At 42.9% G+C, this 26,868-nt stretch overlaps 1 protein-coding gene across 3 annotated transcripts in view; it reads right to left on the bottom strand.

Moving 5' to 3' along the window:
• The window catches only part of Start1 (Steroidogenic acute regulatory protein-like), a 135,240-nt gene that overhangs the window by 80,793 nt on the left and 27,579 nt on the right, over nt 1-26,868 (bottom strand). For 2 of the 3 annotated variants that reach the window (XM_068362000.1, XM_068361999.1), the window contains exons 1-3: nt 25,581-25,656; nt 6,516-6,594; nt 3,869-4,035 (exon numbers count right to left, since the gene is read on the bottom strand). In XM_068362000.1, the coding sequence (XP_068218101.1) occupies nt 3,869-4,035; nt 6,516-6,546 (198 nt within the window). In that variant the 5' untranslated portion in view covers nt 6,547-6,594; nt 25,581-25,656. Of the gene's footprint in view, nt 1-3,868; nt 4,036-6,515; nt 6,595-25,580; nt 25,657-26,868 lie in introns of those variants that run through there. The other variant, XM_068362001.1, reaches the window with a different exon arrangement.

Raw genomic sequence — 26,868 nt, 5'->3', positions numbered from 1 at the left:
TGAACAAGAGAGAAGTCCTCCCCCAAGAGGACATAGCCTAAGACAAGCTTTCTCCCAGCTCTATGGGAAAAAAGCGTAGGCGTAAAAATCTCTTTCGCGAGCGAGGGAGAAGTCCTCCCAAAGGAGGACATAGCCAAAGACAAGCTTTCTCCGAGCTCTATTGGAAAAATGCGTAGGCTTAATAATATCTGAGTGAAGTCCTCCCGAAGAAGGACATCGCCTAAGACAAGCTTTCTCCCAGCTCTATGGGAAAAAAGCATAAGCATAAGAAACTTTCTCTCGCGAACGAGAGAGAAGTCCTCCCAAAGGAGGACATCGCCTTAGGCAAGCTTTCTCCCAGCTCTATGGGAAAAAAGCATAAGCATAAGAAACTTTCTCTCGCGAACAAGAGAGAAGTCCTCCCGAAGAAGGACATCACCTAAGACAAGCTTTCTCCCAGCTCTATGGGAAAAAAGCGTAGGCGTAAAAATATCTCTCGTGAACAAGAGAGAAGTCCTCCCCCAAGAGGACATAGCCTAAGACAAGCTTTCTCCCAGCTCTATGGGAAAAAAGCGTAGGCGTAAAAATCTCTCTCGCGAACAAGAGAGAAGTCCTCCCCCAAGAGGACATAGCCTAAGACAAGCTTTCTCCCAGCTCTATGGGAAAAAAGCGTAGCCGTAAAAATCTCTCTTGCGAACAAGAGAGAAGTCCTCCCGAAGAAGGACATCACCTAAGACAAGCTTTCTCCCAGCTCTATGGGAAAAAAGCGTAGGCGTAAAAATCTCTCTCGCGAACAAGAGAGAAGTCCTCCCGAAGAAGGACATCACCTAAGACAAGCTTTCTCCCAGCTCTATGGGAAAAAAGCATAGGCGTAAAAATCTCTCTCGCGAACAAGAGAGAAGTCCTCCCGAAGAAGGACAACACCTAAGACAAGCTTTCTCCCAGCTCTATGGGAAAAAAGCGTAGGCGTAAAAATCTCTCTCGCGAACAAGAGAGAAGTCCTCCCCCAAGAGGACATAGCCTAAGACAAGCTTTCTCCCAGCTCTATGGGAAAAAAGCGTAGGCGTAAAAATCTCTCTCGCGAACAAGAGAGAAGTCCTCCCCCAAGAGGACATAGCCTAAGACAAGCTTTCTCCCAGCTCTATGGGAAAAAAGCGTAGGCGTAAAAATCTCTCTTGCGAACAAGAGAGAAGTCCTCCCGAAGAAGGACATCACCTAAGACAAGCTTTCTCCCAGCTCTATGGGAAAAAAGCGTAGGCGTAAAAATCTCTCTCACGAACAAGAGAGAAGTCCTCCCGAAGAAGGACATCACCTAAGACAAGCTTTCTCCCAGCTCTATGGGAAAAAAGCGTAGGCGTAAAAATCTCTCTCGCGAACAAGAGAGAAGTCCTCCCCCAAGAGGACATAGCCTAAGACTAGCTTTCTCCAAGCTCTAAGGGAAAAAAGCGTACCGTATATACTCGTGTAATGTTCGACTTCGTGTAATGTTCGACTTCGTGTAATGTTCGACCCCCTATTTTACCTTCAAAATCATGAATTCATCATATACCTCATGTAATGTTCGAGTCTTGATTTTGGCAGTAGGTTAGAGGTCTTTTATCTCCAGCATACCATAATTACCAACAAAGTAAGGGTTATGCCTAAGTGCGACAAACAAATGTATAAAAGAAATCGGAACAACACCTAAATACTAACATCTGTTTACAATAACAATTGAGTATTCAGCGTACATTTTCTAGCAAACACTTTAGTTGCAAACAGACGATTATCATCACCCCCTAATAGCTTTCAAAAACAAGCAAACACTACAATAAAATTAGTTCATCGTTTTGAGTAACAAATTACCATTACCGGTAATTGCAGGTAATTACAGTGATTATAATTACCCGTTATGCTAATCATTTTTTTCTTCAATATATATGAATAAGAATTTACTCATAACCCATCAAGATGTCTACCATGAAATATAAAAAATTTACAGGAAAATTCAAGCTTCAAGTTATTGCAGCCGCTGTCCGCTGAAACAAATAACGTTCAAGCCATAAAAATGTTTGGAGTTACCGAAACTAGCATTCGAACTTGGAGAAAAAAAAATGTGGATTTAATTAAGAAAAATTTTTGCGGTTTATTATTAATGTCAATTAATATACCATACCAAGTAAAATAAAATGAGCATAATTTTTTCATTAACCATATCATGTTATAACATACGCAACCCGACTGTTTGCTAGCTTCATACCTGCTGAGTTATGGTAAAGTCATTACTTGTAGCGGAAAAAAACTATTTATGATGGTTTAGAAAATAAAATCCATGCTAATAATATGCCTGGTGTTAAATGAACATGGTTAGTACTGTATATATAGGCCTAGCCTATGTTTACCTACCGGTAGGTAACCTTATATACGTGTAAGTATAGCCTACGATTACCTACCGGTAGGTAGCATAGCCTAGGGTAATGTTCGCGTAGGCCTAGCTTACGTTTACCTACCGGTAGGCCAGAAATTTTTACTTTTTCAAATATATATCTCGTGTAATGTTCGACCCTTACTTTTTTAACTAAAAAATAGGCCTTCAAAAATCGAACATTACACGAGTATATACGGTAGGCGTAAAAATCTCTCTCGCGAACAAGAGAGAAGTCCTCCTGAAGAAGGACATCACCTAAGACAAGCTTTCTCCCAGCTCTATGGGAAAAAAGCTTAGGCGTAAAAATCTCTCTCGCGAACGAGAGAGAAGTCCTCCCGAAGGAGGACATCGCCTTAGGCAAGCTTTCTCCCAGCTCTATGGGAAAAAAGCATAGGCGTAAAAAAAAAATTCACTCTCTTTCTCTCGCGAGAGAGAGAAGTTCCCCTTGAAGGAGGAACATCAAGTTGAAGGTTGACAGCGAATGCTACCTCGTAACGAGGGCAGCTCACGAGCTACCACATGGAGCGCAGGATAACAAACAGGGGGCCCTAGAACTCGGCCTTGTGTTCTACGTCACTACTACCTGTGAAAAAAGGAAGTTGTGATCAATTACAATTCATGCTCCGTTGCAAAAAATAAACTATTCGGGGAATAAGTCACCTTCCTTATAAGATAATTCCTCGCAAGGGAACTGAACTGTTATACACTTTAATTCAGTAATGAAACAAACACACGGCAGTGTTGAGAACCTGCCAACCACCAGTCGCAGGGTAGGGCGGCAATGACAACTCCCTTACGGCGGAGGCAGTCAGATACGTTGTCAACAGCAATTAAAGTTACAAGTATCTAACAACATATATTTCCATTTATACATACATACACTCATAAATATATGTAAGATAAATGAAAACACACAAGAAAAAGAAAAAAAAAAACAGATAAACAATCAAAGCAAGTCTTTGCAAGGGGAGAAGGGCAGCATGTCCGTCCTCTACCGAGCCATAAAGTAAAGTGGTTACTCAGCCGAGAGGTGTGAGTGAGCGGGGTAGCCAGTCTACCCCACCCCCCACTATCTAACTAGCGGATGGGGTAGTTATCCCTCACTAAAATTATCATGGCTCGTCTTTCAGCTGCGCCGAAAGTATACCCTATAAATAGCGGAGGGTTTGTATCTACATCGGAACAAACATAGAATCACAGTGCTTTAATATTATTCAAGAGTAAAATAGTAAAATAAAACAAATTTCTAAAAAATCATTCTATAATCACTTCACTATGAATAGAAAGAATTTTTTGGTTGTTTAGAGTAAAATCCCATAGCAAATGAAGCAAACTTTTGAAAAAGTATGCAGCTACTGAGGGAGGATCCACTGCCTTGTAGTGAAGGGGTTAAAGGTCAATGGTTTCTGCTCATAAAGGAACTAATGTACTATACAGTATATAGTATATGGCAAACACATGAATAAATTATTTTTTACTTACTAATATGCAAATGACCCAAAAGAGACTTGTAAAGAGTAAATCAAATGTGACGAACAAACAGAAGAACCGACGTACTGCGGACATCCTTCCGTTGATCTGCATCCCCGACACATAGTTTGTCATTAAGAGTTCTGTCGAAGTTGCATTTACACTTCCAAGCCCTCCCACTGCAAGGAAAAAGGAAGCTAATGTTATCAACCGGTTTTCCACATATAAACATTTACAATACTGTAATGCACTCTTCCAAATATCTCTTAAAAATCCTTCATCAAGTTTCTAAATACTCCATGTAGCATCAGTACATCATATTCTTTACTCTCATTGATTGAATACAAGATATTCTATTCTTACCTTTATGTAATTAAGACCAGCTTATTTTAACATTAAAATGGAAAATATCCCACATACTGAATTACAAATGATTTGACTCATAATTACACGAAATGTATTTATTTTCTAATTCCCAAAATAAAGGTGAATGAATGTCCTCTATTTTTACGATTCTATATAGTACAACTATGTCGCCTTATGTGAAATAAAATAAATAAAATTGTAAGTTAACAAACAACTGACCTTGACAAACAAATATCTAAAACAATCTGTCTTAGCCATTCAAATTGACATTTACTGTAACCAAACGTTGAATGAAATACAACTTTGAGAAGTTGCTTATATTAAGCATCACTATAGGTGTTGCCAGTTGAGACCCATAGAATGGTAAAACAAATACCACCTATCCACAATGATGGAAAGACAGCAATGAAATTCTTCAGGTCTCAAACAGATTAAATGGAAATCAGAGTAAAAAAAAGGACTTCACATACCATTCTAAAAGTCTCTAGAATGCAAAAAATAAAGGAGTAACAATGATACGAAATTTATCTCTGGAATCACAAGCCAAGTATCCCTCATAGCTCCCATCAACAAGGACAATACACTATACCATATCGCAGATAAGTTAAAGGTGAAAGCCAAAAAAGCCAAGAGAAATTGCCTTAAGAACTCAAAAAGCAATTTAAAAAAAAAAAAAGTCATCACGTATTTTTCCTAACCTGTCTCGGACAATTTCTAGTACGTTCTTGTCTGACATACTGTACTTAAAACCTCCGTCACAAATTCCAGAGATACGCAATCCCAAATGCTAAGCCTGAAAAGTCACTGGAACTCGAGCGAGTGGAAGGAGAGAGTTGATGAATGGGACATGGTATCTGGTCTATGGGACCTCTACCACCCATTCTTCCACTCCGTATTGCTGCTGACCTGGCATCCCCTTCCTCCTTTCCTTTCCTTTCTTCCCTTATTGGCTCGGTCCGCGCGATGTTGCAAGGGGAAAGGAATCTCCCCACTCTTCTTTAAAGAAGGGGCAAGTAGGAGTGGGCTTGGATTTTGGTGCAGTTATCTGATTCATAGCTGCTGGTCTCATGGCATAAGACAAAAAGAGATCCAGACTTCGAGGACTTCAAGGGACCCTTGACCCCATATATAACCGCTTGTTGGACAAGGGAGTCACAGATCCCCGTTCTCCATTTTTCGACTGTCGCCTTGACATCCTGTTGCTGTAGCAAAGATGTCACAACCAGCACTGATGATTTCCGAAGTACAAGGGCAGCTTACCATCCCCCACGGTTGGAGAAGCAAACTGCAGCCACATCTCTCCATTTGAGGACATAGTTCGCCAACTGGGTTGCTAAGCAGACCTCCTTAACCCCAATATACAAGGAGGGCTGTTAATTTCTTCCTCAGCTCCAAAGTAGAAGACAAAGCCTACACAGGGAAAGAGACAAATGCATGGATGAGGGGACATTTCAGAACCTTTTTCTGAGCAGTCAAGAATTAGGCCACTTGAGACAGCACCTTTGCAGTGGATACGTTAACAGGAACAGGGTCGTCATCATGGGTCTCATCCGACACCTCCTCCGTAAGGAAATCCAGTTGAGAAGCAGCAGCAGAAGATTTTTGGGCTCTGGTGGATGTAAGTGCCAACAGAAGTTTCTCTAAAGAAAGGGGCATCGATTTAGGAGGCAGTCTCCCTTCTCCAGACAGATTCCCCGAGAGGACGGAGCCTCAGAAGAAACTGCCAAAGAAATGGCCAGCTTTGTTCCCGAAGAAAGGAAAAATGAGCAAAGAGCTTCTTTGACATCTGCCTGGGAGTGCCCTCCAATGCCCCTGAATCCCTCTTAGACTTTTTCTTCTTAGCAAATTCTGCCCACTGCACAGTAGGCCACTTTCTACACTTCTCACAGGGGAATGACTGCAAACAGTCAAGCACGCTATAAAAACCACAAAGCACATACGGGTCCACTCCTTTGCCTGGTCAAAGCCACAAATCAGCGAACTCAGCAGCGCACATCTGTACTCAGCTGCGGATGAAATCAAAGTGAAGCTTGCTCTGAATATCGGGTGGGAAGGGTTTACATGCCACCCAGTGACCAACTAACAGTCGCTTCAGCTTCGGTGATGATATACTCCCATAAAAGGTCAATTGTCTGTATAACGTGTATGAACAAAATTAAATCTTATAGTAATTTTTATTTCTATAAGTGTAAAAGCAGAAGTTTTTTTTTTCAATCTTACCTATTTAAGGAAAAAACTATACGTAAACGGAAAGGTAAAAGTAGTCCCCCAAAAATCCAGATTAATACTTTACCTTGGAGGGATACCTGACTGCTTCGAGACATGACTAGTTGAGATCTCTATCCCTAAATATGAACCAGTCACTTAATGAACTGAAATGAAAAGAATTTGGGAGTTACAGATATAATTCATCACAAATATAACTTGTGAAAAATGTTATTTTGATAATTAAATAAATTTTTTAATATACTTACCCGGTGATTATAATAGCTGCAACTCTGTTGCTCGACAGAAAAACTCTACGGAAAAATTCGCCAGCGATCGCTACACAGGTAGGGGGTGTACTCAACAGCGCCATCTGTCGTTCAGATACCCAGTACTCATTGTAAACAAAGAACTCAATTTTCTCCTCGGTCCACTGTGTCTCTATTGGGGAGGAAGGGAGGGTCCTTGAATTTATAATCACCGGGTAAGTATATTCAAAAATTTATTTTATTATCAAAATAAGATTTTTCAATATTTAACTTAGCCGGTGATTATAATAGCTGATTCACACCCAGGGGGGTGGGTAGAGACCAGCAAAATATGTTTACATCATATGAGCTAAGAATTTTTATTTCATTTTAGAAGTTATCAAAATAACTAAACAAAATAAATAGGTGCCTGGTAAGGAAGTCGACTTGAACAATTACTCTGCCTTTTTAAGTACGTCTTCCTTACGGAGCCTCGCGATCCTCTTAGGATGCTGAGCGACCCCTAGGATCTGAAGTATCAAGGGTTGCAACCCATACAACAGGACCTCATCAAAACCTCTAATCTAGGCGCTTCTCAAGAAATGACTTTGACCACCCGCCAAATCAACTAGGATGCGAAAGGCTTCTTAGCCTTCCGGACAACCCAAAAACAACAATAAAAACATTTCAAGAGAAAGATTAAAAAGGTTATGGAATTAGGGAATTGTAGTGGTTGAGCCCTCACCCACTACTGCACTCGCTGCTACGAATGGTCCCAGAGTGTAGCAGTTCTCGTAAAGAGACTGGACATCCTTAAGATAAAAAGACGCGAACACTGACTTGCTTCTCCAATAGGTTGCGTCGATTATACTTCGCAGAGATCTATTTTGTTTAAAGGCCACGGAAGTTGCGACAGCTCTAACTTCGTGTGTCCTTACCTTCAGCAAAGCTTGGTCTTCCTCATTCAGATGGGAATGAGCTTCTCGTATTAACAGTCTGATAAAATAGGATAAAACATTCTTTGACATAGGCAAAGATGGTTTCTTAACTGAACACCATAAAGCTTCAGACGGGCCTCGTAAAGGTTTAGTTCGTTTTAAATAGAACTTAAGAGCTCTTACAGGGCATAAGACTCTTTCTAGTTCATTTCCAACCATACGATAAGCTTGGAATATCGAACGATTTTGGCCAAGGTCGAGAAGGCAGCTCGTTTTTGGCTAGAAAACCAAGTTGTAGAGAACATGTAGCCGTTTCAGATGAGAATCCGATGTTCTTGCTGAAGGCATGAATCTCACTGACTCTTTTAGCTGTGGCTAAGCATACCAGGAAAAGTGTCTTTAAGGTGAGATCTTTAAAGGAGGCTGATTGTAGCGGCTCGAACCTGTCTGACATAAGGAATCTTAGTACCACGTCTAAATTCCAACCAGGTGTAACCAAACGACGCTCCTTCGTGGTCTCAAAAGACTTAAGGAGGTCCTGTAGATCTTTATTGTTGGAAAGATCTAAGCCTCTGTGACGGAAGACTGATGCCAACATGCTTCTGTAACCCTTGATAGTGGGAGCTGAAAGAGATCGTTCTTTCCTCAAATATAAGAGGAAGTCAGCTATTTGAGTTACAGAGGTACTGGTCGAGGATACGGATACTGACTTGCACCAGTTTCGGAAGATTTCCCACTTCGATTGGTAGACTCTAAGGGTGGATGTTCTCCTTGCTCTAGCAATCGTTCTGGCTGCCTCCTTCGAAAAGCCTCTAGCTCTCGAGAGTCTTTCGATAGTCTGAAGGCAGTCAGACGAAGAGCGTGGAGGCCTTGGTGTACCTTCTTTACGTGTGGCTGACGTAGAAGGTCCACCCTTAGGGGAAGTGTTCTGGGAACGTCTACTAGCCATCGAAGTACCTCGGTGAACCATTCTTTCGCGGGCCAGAGGGGAGCAACTAGCGTCAACCTTGTCCCTTCGTGAGAGGCGAACTTCTGCAGTACCTTGTTGACAATCTTGAACGGAGGGAATGCATATAGATCTAGATGTGACCAATCTAGGAGAAAGGCATCTATATGAACTGCTGCTGGGTCCGGGATTGGTGAGCAAAATATTGGGAGCCTCTTGGTCATCGAGGTTGCGAAGAGATCTATGGTTGGCTGGCCCCAGGTGGCCCAAAGTCTCTTGCATACATCCTTGTGGAGGGTCCATTCTGTTGGAATTATTTGGCCCTTCCGACTGAGACAATCTGCCATGACATTCAAGTTGCCTTGGATGAACCTCGTTACTAGTGATATGTTTAGACCTTTTGACCAGGTGAGGAGGTCCCTTGCTATCTCGTACAACGTCAGAGAGTAGGTCCCTCCTTGCTTGGAGATGTACGCCAAAGCCGTGGTGTTGTCCGAGTTCACCTCCACCACTTTGCCTTGAAGGAGAGACCTGAAGCTTTTCCAGGCCAGACGTACTGCCAGTAGCTCCTTGCAGTTGAAATGCATTGTCCTTTGACTCGAGTTCCATATTCCCGAGCATTCCCGACCGTCTAATGTCGCACCCCAGCCTACGTCCGATGCGTCCGAGATGAGAACGTGGTTGGGAGTCTGAACAGCCAGGGGAAGACCCTCTCTTAGGTTGATATTGTCCTTTCACCAAGTCAGACAAGACTTTATCTTTTCGGAAACCGGGATCGAGACCGCTTCTAGCGTCTTGTCCTTTTTCCAGTGAAAAGCTAGATGGTATTGAAGAGGACGGAGGTGTAGTCTTCCTAGTGACACAAATTGTTCCACGGATGACAGCGTCCCTACCAGACTCATCCACAGCCTGACTGAGCAGCGTTCCTTCTTCAGCATCTTCTGGATGGATAGCAGGGCTGGGGGCTGATCGTCTTGTTGTTCAGCAACGTCCTCATCAGAGGGTTCCTCATCCGAAACTGATGAGGAAACGGCAACGGAGTGGGCAACGTCTGGCTCGCTGAATCCGGTCGCACTGGTGGATGCGTGACGGAGCCGGACGCAATATCATGGAACTGCTGCACAGTCTGTGAACTGTCAACAACCATGGGTGCGCGAGGAAGCACAGCGTCAACCCGAGACTGTCTAGACCGTCTGGGTTGTGCAGTCAACACCCTACCGGGTTGCTGAGGTTGACGCACTGCGTCAAAACAAGTCACCTCTGCTGGTTGTTGAACGTCCTGAACGTCAACAACCACCTCCGAGCGTCGCTTAACGTCAACGTGCGGCTGGCAACCCACACTGGGTCGCATCGGTGGAGGAACCACCTCAACTGGCAGACGCGAGTAGGTTACCTCAGCGTCAACAGGGCGCACAACCGACCGGTTGGAAGGTTGTTGGCCACAAGGTTCAGTAGCAACCTTCTCCGCATTTAAGTCCTCTATCAAGGACGCAAGCTTGGACTGCATGTCTTGTAGCAAAGCCCATTTAGGGTCTACGGGAGCAGGTGTGGCAACAGACGGGGTTAGCGACTGAGGCGGAACCGTTTACCATCCCTGAAAGCCTTGTTATGAGTGACATAATAGTACAGCAAAACTTCAAAGGCTCGACAACAGCTGTGAAGTTGACCTGTAAACAACTTGGAGCGTCTCCTGGCTAGGTGCCAGGGAGAGTCTACCAGAATTGAGAAGTCTATCTGGGCAGAGGCATGAACTCCCAAGCCGAGAACTTCTCTCGTGTCATATCAGACTCTCGCTCTATAAACCAGTTTAAAAGAAGGGAAAGCAAAGGCTGTATCCCTAAAACTCCTCCTGGTGAAAAACCAGTCGCCTAGCCAACGTAACGCTCTCTAGGAGAGCGAGAGAGCACTAGCTTAAAAACAACGGCTTCGAAGTAGCTAGGCCTAGTGTAAGCTCTGACGTTTAGGCGAACGAGGAGCAGCAGTTACAAAAAGATCCGGACGAAGATCCTTAAAAAAAATCATCATGATTTAATTAAAGTCCATAGGAGGCTAAGCAGCTTTAGGCTCCTCTCCATCTGACAGAGTCCTCAAGGGAATATTAGTAGGAGGGAGAACAGCAACTTCCTCATCTACAGGAACCTTGTTCGATAAAAGCTGAGTCTCTCACTGGTGCATTAGTAGCGGACCAGAACCCAACGTCATGTAACTGCTTGACAGTCTGTGAACTGTCAACAACTGAACTGTCAACCACAACAGGTGCGTGAGGACGCACAGCGTCCACTCGAGACTGCTTTGACTGCCTAGACTGAGCAGTCAAAACAACTCTAGAATGCGGAGGTTGACGCACAGCGTCAAAACAAGTCAACTCCGATTGTTAGTGAACGTCTTGAACGTCAACAGGAGCATCAGCCAGTGGCCTAACGTCCAAATGCGGCTGAAAAACCACACGAGACCGCATCGAGTGTGGTTCTAAACAACCTGACTGACGTGACTAAGCTACGCCAACGTCAACAGTAAGCACAAAGGAACGTTAGGTTGGCTGAAAGCCAGGATATCGATGAGATAAACGGCTAGACTCAACGGACTAATCGGCAGAATAGTCTTCCATAAGGGAGGCAAGCATATACTGCATGTTTTACCATACAACCCCTTAAGGATCAACGGAAATGGTTGTGGTAATAGACGAGGGTAACGTCTGTGACCGCAACACTTTGCCTACAAAAATAGACTCTCGGAGTCTGTGTTACGCTTTTGTTAGGCGGCGAGCAGTTATCCGATGACTGCATAGGGTCAGAGCTGTCCTAATGGTTGTAACCAGGACGCTGGACCTGTCCTGAAAGGACTGACTTTCGCTTAAGGGCTTCGAAACCTTGTGACAGGTTTCTTATGCGAAAAGCCTACGGATGGCGAGGAGAAACAACGTCTCTCTCGTCTTATGGTAGGGGAGATCTTGGTAAGATACACCCGAACCCATAAGTCGTTTGACATTACTTCTCCCCTGGGCTTGGGAGCATGTAAGAGGTCCCGGACTAGGTGAACGACAGGCACGAACAGACGAACCCTCGGACGCAACACTGTAACACTTTGCGCCTCGGACGCAACACTGTAACACTTTGCGCATATCACTTTATCACTTCGATTTTCTGTTTTGCACTTATTTCTACCTGAAACACGCAATTCTACCCTTCCTTAAAAGGTAGTAATTGCGAAATCAGTCGTATAATGCAAGCTCATAATACCAGCAAAAAACAGAAAACATATTTTTTATAAATAAATTTTAATGCTTTGTTTATATAGACCTTTCCTGAGAGTAGGCGGTCCTAACTTGGAAACCGAAGTTAATCAACGTTGAGCCCTTTATATCGTCTTTAGCTTTTAAAGAGCTAAGGATTTAAAACTTTTTAAATGTAATATTTTATGAAAGAATTTCTTTGATAGTCTTCGTACTGTTTTCAAAGATGAACTAACGTTTAGTTTTTTTATGCTACGCAGTTGTTGACGTTCAGGACGTTCAACATGCGCTCTATCGTTACGATAGAGAGAGAGAGTGTATCACGGTTTCACTTTGCAGTAAGAGTAAATCGATTCTGACGTTTTGTTCATTCTTTCTTAGCTTAAATGTTTTAAATTCTAATTTAAAGGAACTTTTTATTTGAAAAACCTTTCAGTTTTTTCCTTTAGTCAAATAACATGTCTTTTTGACGATATATAATTGGGCTCTTCTCTTAGGTGCGAAATCAAGAGAGAAAGAGAGAGAGAGATAGAGACGGAGGGAGAGAGAGGAGAGAAAACGTTCCGTTCAAGCGGGTAACGTTGTTCTCGTGTTACTCACGTCCCTAGTCGCTGTACGGGGAGGAAGGATAAAACGTTGTAATATTTTATGAAAGAATTTCTTTGATAGTCTTCGTACTGTTTTCAAAGATGAACTAACGTTTAGTTTTTTTATGCTACGCAGTTGTTGACGTTCAGGACGTTCAACATGCGCTCTATCGTTACGATAGAGAGAGAGAGTGTATCACGGTTTCACTTTGCAGTAAGAGTAAATCGATTCTGACGTTTTGTTCATTCTTTCTTAGCTTAAATGTTTTAAATTCTAATTTAAAGGAACTTTTTATTTGAAAAACCTTTCAGTTTTTTCCTTTAGTCAAATAACATGTTTTTTTGACGATATATAATTGGGCTCTTCTCTTAGGTGCGAAATCAAGAGAGAAAGAGAGAGAGAGATAGAGACGGAGGGAGAGAGAGGAGAGAAAACGTTCCGTTCAAGCGGGTAACGTTGTTCTCGTGTTACTCACGTCCCTAGTCGCTGTACGGGGAGGAAGGATAAAACGTTTTTAGGTTTTTATTCTCGTCCCCAGGCTATGTGCGGTGAGAGATTGAAAACGTAGTTATATGAACTAGTGTTTAGTCTCTTTCCCAGCCACTGATTTTTTTTTTTTTAATCTTAAAATGGAAAGTTAATCGAAGAGGCCTAATAAGGGCGGAGAGATATAAAATATACTGTATAGGGGAAAATCTATAACGTGATAAGATAATTACTAAAAGCCTAAACACACTTCCGTCTAAGGGAAGGGTCGGCCATTTAAAAGTGAAAGAAAGTCCATACTCTCTTTGTCACCATAATTAAATCTATCCAAAACGAGTTCAAGATTTAAGATGAAGATAAAACACCTGCATAGCGAAAGCTCAAAACTAGAATAGTGTACTTCACCAAATAGTTGTGAAAACAAATCCAGTTAGCAACAGCAAATTAGTAGGTCTTGCCGGTAGCACGACAGAGAGAAAATTGAGTTCTTTGTTTATAATGAGTACTGGGTATCTGAACGACAGATGGCGCTGTTGAGTACACCCCCTACCTGTGTAGCGATCGCTGGCAAATTTTTCCGTAGAGTTTTTCTGTCGAGCAACAGAGTTGCAGCTATTATAATCACCGGCTAAGTTAATTATTGAAAAACAACAATAAATTCAACACAGAAACGTTTAAGTAAAACTTTTCAAAGTTGCCACTACTTTATGAAATAAACATGCAAAATTGATTATTTGCATAATAAAAATATACAGTATTTGGTTAATAAAAATATACAGTATTTGGTTAATAAAAATACTTTTTGCTATTCAGTGTATTATAAAAATTCTAATCAATTAGTATTTTTCCTAACCATACAAACCTGAGGCTTTTAATAGAGGTATGACTTCATTAAAGCTGCAATGGCTGTTAGGCTTTTAACAAGGTAAACACAAATGGCTGTTGGGTGGTTAAGTAGACCCAGTCCCAGACCTTTGAACTTAGACTTGTGGGATAGTTGAGACAGGCAGTGTAACTTGAAGGTCTCAGGTTTCTATGGTTAGGAAAAATCACAAATTTTAAGTAATTTGTATTTTTCCTAACATAATTACCAAGAACTACTTTCTTAGGAGTTACCTGGAATCTCCTCTCAACCGACCAGAGTTTTGTGTAGTCTACCCTACTTCCGTTTTCTGTTGGGACTAACCCAGGCGTAAGGAGAACGTGCCCTGAGGGTAGTCCTGAGCTAGGTCGGCGTTAGCTTGGGTCTCGCTCGACAGTAAGTTCTCTGGTCGCGTCGTGATACCATCACGCCGCTCTCCATTCTCTTGCGACCCTTTGTGTCCCCGACTCGTGTGTCCCACGTGGTTACCGCGTGGTGTCTCTGTGCTTTCTCTTGTGTTCTCGCGTGTTCGCGTATTTCCCTTGTGCTTCCCAAGCATTTTCCTTATCCCTTTCCTTCGTGCCTGTGTCTTGTGGTTGTGTTGTGATGGAGCAGACCCACCATTTTCCTGGGCTTAGAGCCGGGAAGTCGTGTGGAGCGTTCCTATCTAAGCCGGAGGTGGAAAAATAGCCAATTTTAAGCAATTTGTATTTTTCCTACGAGGAAGTTCCTTCTAAGGAGATCTGGGGCATCAGCCCTGTAATCATACAAACTCTTGTTAGGCCTCCCCAGTTCTCCCCTATATTGTACATCTGGCAGTACCCAGAATCCCTACCAGGAGTATAAGAGTACTCTGGGTATTGGAGGGTACAATCACCTGTCTAATTCTGAAGAAAAGACCACTGAGCTCCCACCTATGAAGTAGCCGGTGATTTCAGCATTCTGGAAGCATTGTATACATTGTAGAAGCTGTGTAGTTAGTGCATGTGGTGTTACAGCCAGTGAATTAACTTCTAAAATTGTTATAAACATTGTGATGCTGTCTGAGGAATGAATTTATGAACCATGCGGAGACAGACGGGAGGGTAGTGAACTGAAACAAGTTCCTCAAAAGTATGGCTAGAAAAAATAGAAATTACTTAAAATTGGCATTGTTCTATAAATGGAATACAAACCACGCTATTTATAGGAGCATTACTTTCGGCAAAGCTGAAAGAACAAGACATCAAAATTTAGCGAAGGTGAACTACCCATCCAGCTATTTAGTGGGGAGTAGGGGGGGGGGGGGCAGCTTGCTACCCCTCCCACTAACACACCTGTGATTGAGCTCACTTTGCTTTTGGTTCAGATGGAGTGCGGTTGTCACCAATCTTCACCCTCTCTAGCTTGGACTGCCATCAACTGTTTTTTTTTGCTTTTTCTTTTCAGTGTATGTGTGTGGGGGCTGTGTTTCTCCTATGGCCATGGGGACTTGTACTGGAACAGAAGGCTGCACCTGCGGGAAGTTTATGTCTGCTGTGGAAAAAGATCCCCACACCCTTTGCCCCATCTGCAGAGGAAAACACTGCGACCTAGATAATAAGTGTAGTGAATGTCAGGAGTGGTGTTGCTACCAGTGGGAAAGGTATGCGCGTAGGCGGAAGAAGTGTACACGAGATTCTTCCCCTTCGAAGGTCGCTTCGAAGCAGAAGAAACCCAAGGCTTCCTCCTCTGCCTCCCGACCTTTCTCTGAAGCTCCAACTCTGACGGCTTCCTCCGGGTGGACAACGAGTAGTAACGTAGACCATTCAACTCCTGGTCAACCTCGGTCCTCAAGAGACGGTGCTGCCTCCCCTAGTGAGGTTGCCCCGGCTCTCCCTCAGTGTGAGGATGTCTCTCTCTCCACTTTTACAGCTGACGCCGTTGTTGGAGTTGCCCGGTGATGCTTCCAAGGAGGCATTACTGCAGTTCTTGCACCGGGGTGCTAATCTTCAGCACACGTCAACGTCGGCATCAACCCCTTGTGGGTTGTCAACATCGTTGTTTTGGAGAGCTCGTCTGCTGCCCTGCCAGCTGCTCCTGTGACTGCATCTTCTTCTCCATCTTCTGCCGAGGTCTGCGCTCAAACCCCTGATGAACATCCTTCGGGGGAGAGCAGTCCAAGGCACGTCTCTCTGACGAATGTTTCCCTTTTTAGTAAAGGGTCTCACATAGAGACTCTTCAGAGGCCTGCAGTCGACCAGCCTGCTGATTCTGAGCTCGTTCATCGTCGTGTCGGCAGCAAGAGACCTCGCCATGTCCATCCTCCGCTTCGCCCTCAGGGTGCTTTTGCTCCCTCGGCCAAGAGACGTCTCTTCACATCTTCACCTGCTAAGTCTTCTTTGGAAGAGACTGTCCTTCCTGTCTCATCTGGTTACCGACCTTCGCCTCCGTCTCCGACCTCGTCTCAATTTGCTACGTCACTCCAGGCTCTTACCCAACGCTCACCTACTCAACAGTCTCACCATCTGTCCAGTAGAGCGTGAATCACTGACGTTATCACCTGCCCGTGAATCGCCTGACCATCATCAACAAGCAACTTTTCGTGTACCACCTATGCGTTCGGTTACACATGAATTGCCTACACGTTCGATTTCTTGTCAAGCTTTTGCTATGGGAGAATTGCCTGCTCTATCACCACCTCTGAAATCACCTGCTCGCCAGCGTTTGCCTGCTCGTCAGCGATCGCCTAGCCGACAACGTTCGCCTCATAAACCTCATGCAATGCAATGACCTTCACCATCAGGGAATCATGCATCCATCACTCAATGAACCAGCGTCGCTCTCCTTTGGAACATGTTCGCTCACCTGTTTGTAATTCACTTCAACGTCAATCATTTCTAATCAGTCAGCCTTCATGCCCAGTGATGCATGAGTTGCCTACTCGAGAATCATCGGCACACCGACCTGTCTCTTGTACAGCGGTTATGATCGATCCCGCGGTATCACTCGTCAACGCAGAGAAACTCTCACTCTTATCGTTCATGTCATCGATCTTCACGTCAGTATTCACCATCGCGTCAGGAACAGGAGGTTTCTCCACGCTCTCCAATACGTCAGCAGCTGTCACATACTTATGCAAGAGAGGATCACTAACTGCAACTACCAAAGGTGGTGGTTGTGGCCACCCAGGAAAGGTAGGGTGGTTAACGATGGTTTCCGTCACCCCATTCCCCTCCCCACAAATGCGTAACATCGCAACAGAAGGGGAAGGATGCAAGTTTCAGGATTTTAGGATTCCGAAACTTCCAGCGCACAGAAGGGAATCTACGTCTAAAACTCCTATGCCTTCAGAGTCAGGAATGGAAACCCTGTGGAAGGACCATTCATCCTATTTCCCTTCAGGGGATCTTTCGAAGAGTGCTTTGATGGGTAAGTAACTGTGGTTCAGCGCCTTGGTTAGGGCTGTACCACAGGCCTTCGCCCAGATGCTTTTCGCAACCGACGGAAGCCCCTGTAACTTCCTTGGTTTTGACTGATCCAGGAGTGCTTCTTCCCCAATGAAGAGGAAGAGGGGATCTAATAAAATCCCTTCATCAAGGGTCAAACTGACTCCAGTCAGGACCTAAAGGGTAGAGACCTCCCCTAAGGTTCCATTGTTGCCTCGGGCCTCCAATGCCTCATCCATCATATCAAGAGGCTATCAGAGGGAAGAGTCACTTTCGGACTCTCCCCTCCCATCACCGACAGAAAGACCCTAGAGAGAGAACACCATCTCACTTCAAGCTCCTCCTCCTGAGAAGGTTACTAACTTCCAGACCTTCTGCCTTCGTACCTCTGTTTCCTCCTAGAAGGGAACCTAAAGATTCTAAGACGATCCCAAAGTCCTCCTCCAGGACTCAGAAACCCTTTGAGGGGTCTAAGAGCCGAGTCAACCTTCCCATTGACGACCTCGACCCACCCTGGGGCTAGACCTCAGCAGTGGATAAAAACCTTCTCCCTGCCAGCCGAGCTTCAGACGGAAAACAGAGTCAGAGCATGCCTTTTGGCAGGTTTTGACCATCACGAGGGCTGTTAACGTGTTACCGGATCCAGAGATGGCCCCACAAGACGGCAAAGACACGGTCCTAGACCCTTTCTTAGGCACACAAAAACCTCCGAAGACCAGTGCAGCCTTACCCTGGTCCCGAGGGTTAAAAGGTGTCCGGCATAAGATCAACTCCCAACTTTCTACCCTCTCTGAGTCTTTCGGCTCTTCCTCCTCCACTAAACTCCTCCCACCTTCGGGTGTCAACCATAGGAGACATTATGGCATCATGGATGAAACTTTCTCAACGGTGTCTCGCCATCACTCCCCTGAAGAACTGACCAAGGGAGTCTCTATAGAGAAGCTCTCTTCACTTCACTTCAGGTCTCGTCCTTGATGTCAGAGATCCTAAACCAAGAGAAGGTCCCGAAGTACACCATGCTGGCTACTTCGTGGCTGGATCATTAGTTGGGAAATGTGCAAATCCTGGTGCGAACCAGGAAGGCTTTGAAGACCTTCCTTCTCTCTGGCACCTGCACCATTGAGTTTCTGGCCCACCAGGTAGTGACCCTGTGGGCTAACACCATTCTGAAACGAAGGGATACGATGGCCAAGGGATTTCAGAAACTCCTCTATGGAGGGGGTCTTCCTCTTTGAGCCAAGGGACGTCGAGTAGACTACGGAGAAGTAGAGGAAGTCCAACAGGGATTTTTTCCTTCATAGGGCCCTAACAGCTCAGCCCTACAGATCCCCAGCCACTCCAAGGACCCAGCCAAACGAAATCATCAACTAATAAAATGGCAGCGGTTTTGAAAACGAAGGTGTCTAAGAAGCCCTTTCCTGTCAAGTACGGGACAGTCAACAAGTCCAAACTTGAAGAAACACACCAGAGGTGTGGCAGTAAGAACCCCAAACGCTAGGATAGGTCATCCCCCTGCTTGTCCACCAGTAGGGAGATGCCTACAAAGCTACTGGACCAGGAGGATGCAGCTCGGGGCCGAACCTTGGACGATCTCCGTGATTCGTTCAGGGTATCGCGTCCCATTCATTTCATCTCTCCCTCTACTGACCAAGAATCCAGGGCTTATGAGCTCCTTTGCGATGGGATCAGAAAAGGGGCAGGCCCTTTGGACTGAAATCCAGACCGTGTTGGAGAATGGCACTCTCAAGGAGGTCCTTGACGGTTCCTCAGGCTTCTTCAGTCAACTCTTTCTTGTGAAAAAGGCGTCTGGAGGTTGGAGACCAGTCATCAATATCTCAGCTCTGAACAAGTTTGTCGAACAGACTTTGTTCTGCATAGAGACAGCAGACAGCCAGACTAGCGATAAGACCACAGGACTTCATGTGTATACTTGATCTAAAGGACGCATACTTCCAGATCCCAATCCATCCGTCTTCAAGGAAGTATCCGAGATTCAACATCGACAACAAGACATACCAGTTTAAGGTGCTGTGTGTCAGCCTTTTCACAGCACCTCAGGTCTTCACAAGAGTGTTTGCCCTGGTGTCATCTTGGGCTAACAGGCTCAGCATCCATCTCCTTCGTTACCTGGACGACTGGCTGATCCCGGCAGACTCGGTGACAACCCTTCTTCAGTACCGAGAAAAACTTCTGGGGCTTTGTCAAGATCTGGGGATCATGGTAAAGCTCGATAAGTTTTCCCTGCTTCCCACTCAAAGACTGGTATACCTGGGAATGGAATTAGACACCAAACAACACAAAACCTTCCCATCAGACATCAGGATAGCAAGGCTGAGGAAAGTTGCCAAGCTTTTCCTCAGACAAGACCTCCCAGCCCAGAAGTGGCTATATCTCGTCGAACACCTATCATCCTTGGCCCGTCCAGTTCCCACCAGTCGCCTCAGGATTTGATCTTTCCAGTGGCGCCTGAAGTCCAATTGGAATCAGGGCTAAATTCCAAAGAGAAGACAGACCTCGTATGGTGGCTGGCAGATGAGAATCTGCTGAAGGGTGTCAATCTTCTTGTCCCTCTTACTGATTTGATCCTGTTCTCAGACACATCAAAAGAAGGGGGGGGGGCACACATGCTGCACCACACTGCCTCTGGCCTTTAGACAAAGTCAAAAGAGCACCTTCCCATAAATCTCTTCAAGCTGAAGGCCGTTTTTCTGGTCCTTTGAGAGTTCCACCAGTTCCTGGCGGGTCACTCAGTGGTGGTGATGAGCGACAAACACCACTGTAGTGACTTACATCAAGAAGCAAGGAGGTACTTTTCAGCAGCCTCGATCCCATCTAGCAGTAGAGATACTAAGATGAGCAGAAGTCCACTAGGTCTTACTATCAGCTTGCTTAATTCCATGCAAATGTGCATACCGACAATCTGAGCATAGCATCACAGGCAGTGGGTTCCAAATGGTCTTTGGATAATCTAGTAGCCAACAAAGTCCTGAATTTGTGGGGTTCTCCGACTGAGGACCTGTTCGCAACGGCCCTGAACTTCAAGCTCCCCAGTCCCAGATCCCAAGGCTTTCTGGCTAGATGCATTCCAGCAACGATGTGACAACATCGAAATATATACATACCCACTGTTTAGTCTGATGAGAAGAGAACTCAATAAGTCCAGAAAATCGGTCAATCTTTCAATGACCCTCATAGCTCCGCTATGGCATCATGCAGAATGGTTTCCCAGACCTTCTGCTACTCCTGACGGAGCTCCAAAGAGAACTTCCACCACCACATAATCTACCAAGACAATCACATGTCAACATCTACCACAAGACAGTAGATTTGCTACGTCTCCACGCCTGTAGACTATCCAGCATCTCCTCACTCAGAGGATTTTCACAACAGGTTGCGAAAAAGGATGTCTGGATACCTGCGTAAATCCTCAGCTTCAGTCTACTAAGAGAAGTGGAACATCATCTGTGGTTGATGTTGTGAAAGGGGTCTCAATCCACTCAATGCCACTATTCCAACAATAGCGGAGTTTCTCGTGTATTTGCGGGAAGAAATGCGCCTTTCAGTTTTTGCGGGAAGACTATCACTCAGCCTTGAATCTCGCCTTTAAACTGGAAGGAATGGACGTTTCCTCATCGCTGGAACTTTCCCTCCTCATACGAAGTTGTAAACTTACCTGTCCTCAGTCGGAAGTGAGATAACACCCCTTGGAACAAAGTTCAAGTTCTTCAGTCACTACAAAGACCTCCGTACAAACCATTACGCCAACTTGGAAGATGGTATTCCTACTGACCTTGACCTCAGCCAACCAAGTTACCTAACTTCATGGTCTCTCTTATGACGTTGCCCATTCAAGGGGGGAGGGGAGAGGTTAAGCTTCAGCTACATTACTGAATTTGTTGCAGACTCAGAATCCGGGGGTTTCAGACCCTAGATTCAAATCTTTCCAGATAACGAGTTTGCGCTCTATAACTGACGACCCAGACCATCTGTTACGATGCCCAGTGAGGTGATTGAGGTGCTACCTAAGGAGAACAGCAGCAGCTCAGCTCAGAGTGCCCCCACTCTTCATCAGCACGGGCAAAATCAAGAGGGTCACGAAGAACACAATCCCTGCATGGATTTGCAAGGTCATTGATTTTCCCCTGAATCCTGACCCTCCTCTAACACGTCGTCATGATGTCAGGGCATTGCTACGTCCCTGGCCTTCAAAAAAATACTCTGTTACGCAGGTATTGCAAGTTGGTGTGTAGAAACGTCAAACTACGTTCACCGCCCGCTACCTGCAAGACGTGACCCACAGGAACCTCGATACGTTTTCTATTGGCCCTGTGGCGGCTGCACAACAGCTGGTTTAGTACCACACGCTCCTTATTGGACAAGTAGCAGAAGGGTGAGGGCATTAGTTACCTTAGTTGTAGTCTGAGTGAATGAAAAAGAATGTCTGGCTCTTTCCTTTTCTTCATCCTCCCCTTTCTTGGGGAAATCAGCATCCTGGAGCCTCTGCACAAGCTGGCCTCAGACCTCTGCAGGTAAACTATCTCTCCCTTGTGTAACCTAGTATTGTTTCAATACTGTTGCGGCCCCATACCCTGTCGAGGTGGTAATGGGAATGTATCGGTCTCTTCAATTATCTCCTACAAGACTTGGAATAAGTTTTACCGTGGACAGTCACATGCTAGTGTATCACCACACACATCTAGTGTAGGCCGTAGACCCTGCTTAGCAGGTTTAGCGAAGTTTTAGGGTCTCCTTATTGTCCCACAAAACACTGCATAACAGGGAGTAAGGCCAAAAAGGGGGGGGGTGGGGGTTTCCCTAACTACCAAAAACTCGTTAAAAATTTAACAGCCAAGTTCCAGCTTCACTGAAATCCCATTCCTATCAGAAGTCGAGTTTGTACCCGTGTAGGAACCAATACTTCTAGCGAGGGACTGAATTCGTGTATAAATAAACAGTTTTATGACAATTATTTTTCGATGATCTGTGTTCCGCAGCAATATCTACAGGGTAAACAGTAGACCAGGTGCAATATTTTAGTCAATTAGAGTACTGTAATCATGTTTACCTACTCAAAACCTATCCAACTCTAAACAGCAGCAGTGACCCTGTGTCTTGCCGCCATATTAATTTCACATCCCCATTGTCCGTCCCAACCTCATATTCCCTCTTCTACGACAAGTCCCGGTTCATCCTCCCCATGGCAAAAAATAAGGAATTTTTCTTGGAAAAAGGTGTAATTACACCTTACTACTCGTGTTTATTTATATTTACGTAATGAAACCGAGAGATTAATTGGATAATTGAAAAATACTTGCCCAAGCTCGTAATGCAACTTGTATCACTTGCTGAAAAGAGTGAGCCTTTGTATAACAACGGACAGGACCTCCAGCGTTCATAAACCACCACATAACCTTCACTTCCCCACCTAACATAACCTACAAGCCATGGATTTACCTACTGAACTTAACTACCTTTGACTGTCGTATTCGTTGCAATAGAGTTAAAAATAAGGGAGTTGTGGGATGGCCATCATCATACACACACCATCGGAGGAGCAAGGCGGAAGCCTTTGTATATCAGCAGCCAGTTCCTCATATGTTGATTAAAAATACTGTAGACATCAACTAACCCAAACTTTACCCACTAACCTAACCTACAAGCCGTGTCCTTATCTATTTATTTAACGGGGGGCACCCTACATACCCCCTTACACTACCGTATTCTAAGTTAGACATAATAATACATACAGGTCACCGCTATCATACATACACCCCGCAAGGCGATAACGTAAAATCACGAGCGAAGCAAGGTCGAACCGTACTTAATGATTAATAAAAATAACCTAAGTCAGCTAAAACATTCCTTCCCGTCACTAAGGCGAGTAATGCAACATGTTCCTCTTGCCAGAATGGAGAAACATGGAGATAATGTTAAATTATGAGGAAAGTGAGCTGGGGCTGAGCAAAGACCCATATAATATAGCAAAGGAGATTCCAGGTAACTCCTAAGAAAGTAGTTCGAGGTAAGTCTCTGTGTTGGAACAAATAGTAATTAAATAAAGTCGGGTAAAATACTCGACTAACGATTTGTAGTGCAACATGTACTGCAGAGGATCAAAGAAATATTGAATTGCGAGCAACGATCTACTGAACTATGTGATTAATTGGACAATTAATATAACGCCTAAATACTCGCACACGCAGCTATTGCATATAATGTAACATATACAGCATGCTGAGACGGAGGAGCAAAGAGATAATGTTAAACTGAATATCACAGTGGAGCAATTACCAACAAATGATTGAAGTGTCAACTAGGCAAATAAAAAACAAACGTAATTCCACTTATTTAAGTAAGGGGTGTTTTTAGTACGAAATAGGATAAAAAACTCACATTTTCTGTGTCCGAAAGGTCTGGCCTCTCGTTATACAATGGTTCCCATAGCCCATGTGCTAAAGTTTGCAGCCAAGGCAGAGTTGCCAGATGGAGGGAAATTTCCCTATTTTAGGTAAATTTTGGGTCCAAAAGGGAAAAAGGGAAAAACTTCAAAATAAATAGGAAAACAGGGAAATCCTGGTGGAAGATTTCATATATATGAAATGCAGGATAGATAGCAAAAAAAAAAAACCGTGAAATCTAAAATAAAAGGGCAAGGGATACCTGCAGTAAATGATTGAGGAAGCTTTCAATCCAACCCAAAGAATTTCTATCGGACAACAGGTAAACAACAGAGTCAGTCTTCATGTTAGAGATTATTTTACTATTTACGTGGAATAATAACGACTCATCTCAGGCGTGTGGCGGCTGATCTACTTTATGAAAATAGTTCAGAACACTAAAAGTAATAAAAAATTTATTTTAGCTTCATTAAATTTTGGTTCTTTAGTTTTCTTTAGTGTGAAAGAAGAAAAATAACATTTAATAAAGAGCAAAGATGGATATTTTAGGGAATACTGTACCATGTAAAGAATTATGAAAAAATTTTGTCCTCAAAGACATATTTAGTATTTCTTTTGGTAATTTCTATTTTATATACATACATAAATACATATATATATATATATATATATATATATATATATATATATATATATATATATATATATATATATATATATGTATATAATATATATATATATATATATATATATATATATATATATATATATATATATATATATATATATATATATACATACATACATACATATATATATACATACATACATATATATATATATATATATATATATATATATATATATATATATATATATATATATATATACATATATATATATACATATACATATATATATACATATACATATATATATACATACAGTATACATATATATATTTACATATATATATATATATGTATGTTTACAAGAGCACGCTCTCCATTTACTCCAAAATTATGCATTTTTTGCAGTTCTCCTCTTTTTGTAAAGTAATTAGGAGGTTTTCTATATGCCAAGAAAGCAAAAAAATAGCAAGATATGTTGCGCAAGGAAGGGGAGGAGGGGGAGGGGTTGATGGAGGAGGTACTAAACGACCTGGCACCGACATCGTTAACATTATCAAATACGTATTATTTATACATACATTTCAGAAATAGTGACACTTTTGAGTAATTACTGTACTCCTTCTTCAATTTATTAAATATATTGAATATATATATCAAATGTACGCTGACATCACGAACTTCTCTTAGATAGACTATGTTGACAAGGTTGGGTCCAGGTCGTTTAGCACCTCCTTCACCAACCCCTCCCCCTCCCCCCATGCGCAACATATCTTACTATTATTTGCTTTCCAAGGATTTAAAGAGCCTCCTAATTACTCTACACAGAGAGGAAGGCTGCATGATTTTGGAGTAAATGGAAAGCGTGCTCTTGTAGACAATAAACCAGTGGAGCAATTACCAAAAAAATGATCAGAGTTGACTGGGTAAACTTAAAACACACGTAATTACGCTTATGTAAGTAAGGACGTTAATAGTAAGACCGACAGGGCACTGAATGACTCCCTGCGAAATAGGATAAAAAAGGGCATTTTCTGTGTCCGAAAAGCCTCATCTCTTGTTCAACAATGGCTTCCATGTATTAAAGGTTGCAGCCTAGGGCCTAAGCTTAGGCTACAGCTAAACAAGCGATCTTGCACGGTTAACTACACATACCATAAACTGAGCCTACTCTGGGGATAGCATTAAAACAAATGAACCTTGCCATTTGATACAAGTACGTGATATATTGTGTATCAGCCGACCATCAAAGTAAACTTGAGAATTACCAGTACAACGCCAAAGAGCGTTAGACATAATACAGTTTTTTTCAATTAATATACTGCAATAATCACACTTTAACGCATTTACCATAAGCGTTATGCTATTCACTACCTCACTGATTGATACTTAGAGACAAAAATAGCCTAATTATAATACCTCAAAGCATTATTTCGTCGATGGGTTGTCTCTCCTGCGTTTATCTACGATTATTTGTTATTGTTCGGAACTTCGGGAGGAGGCAGGGGTGCCATTTGTACGATAATTATCATACATGAACGACTATTTTAGGTCCAGCACGATGTACAATACATAACTTAGGTATATACTTATAGGTGTGTGTTTAATTAAACAATTATACTAAACTATTTTGAAATAAATCAATCATGTAACTCCTTAATAATTATATTGAAACTGTGTACGACACTTTTGGCTGAAAAACTACAATTTTAAGGCCCATGTACGATAACCCAGTAGAAATAATCTGGCAACCCTAGAGGGGCAGGAGCTGAGGGGGTGGACACCAAGAAGGTGTGCAGTTACTAGCCACTCTTAATTCTAAAGTGCCATCTTCCTTGTCCATCGTTTTAAATTTTAATTCTATGCAAATAATAAATCAAATATATATCATAAAAATAAATCCTAATCATAAAATTATTAATGATCCTACATATTAACCTGATGACTAATTCATCCTGGTTATTTTTCTGGAAAGTTTATTTCACCTGTGTACGAAAAAGTCGTGAACAGTTTGCAATAGTAGCTTTTTCAAATGACGTCACCATATACAAATGCTCATACTAAACGCAGTTCGGTTGTCTTTGTTAGCCTGTTATATCCTATTATTATCATTATTACCAGTAGCTAAGCTACAACCCTATTTGGAAAAGCAGGATGGAATAAGGCCAAGGGTTCCAACACCGAATTATAGACCAGTGGGGAAAGGAACTAAAGAAATACAATATATATATATATATATATATATATATATATATATATATATATATATATATATATATATATATATATATATATATATATATATATATATATATATATATATATTGCAAACGAAGCTATAACCCTAGTTGGCAAAGCAGGATGCTATAACACAAAGGGCACCAACAGGGAAAATAAGCCTAGTGAGGAAAGGAAATAGGGAAATGGATAAACTACAAGAGAATTAATGAACAACTAAAATGAAATAGTTCAAGAACACTAACAACTTTGAATTAGATCTTTCAATTATAAACTATAACAACTTCAAAAAACCAAGTGGAAGAAAAATAAAATAGAATAGTATGACCGAGTGTACGCTCAAGCAAGAGAACTCTATCTCAAGACAGGGAAAGACCATGGAACAGAGGCTATGGCACTACCCAAGACTAGAGAACATTTTTTTTTATTTTGGGGTATCCTTCTCCTAGGAAAGCTGCTTACCATAGCT

The sequence above is a fragment of the Palaemon carinicauda genome, chromosome 38 (genome assembly GCF_036898095.1).
Source record: "Palaemon carinicauda isolate YSFRI2023 chromosome 38, ASM3689809v2, whole genome shotgun sequence".
Lineage (NCBI taxonomy): Eukaryota > Metazoa > Arthropoda > Malacostraca > Decapoda > Palaemonidae > Palaemon > Palaemon carinicauda.
The sequence above is the reverse complement of the archived record's forward strand: the minus strand, read 5'-3'. Positions and strand labels throughout refer to the sequence as shown.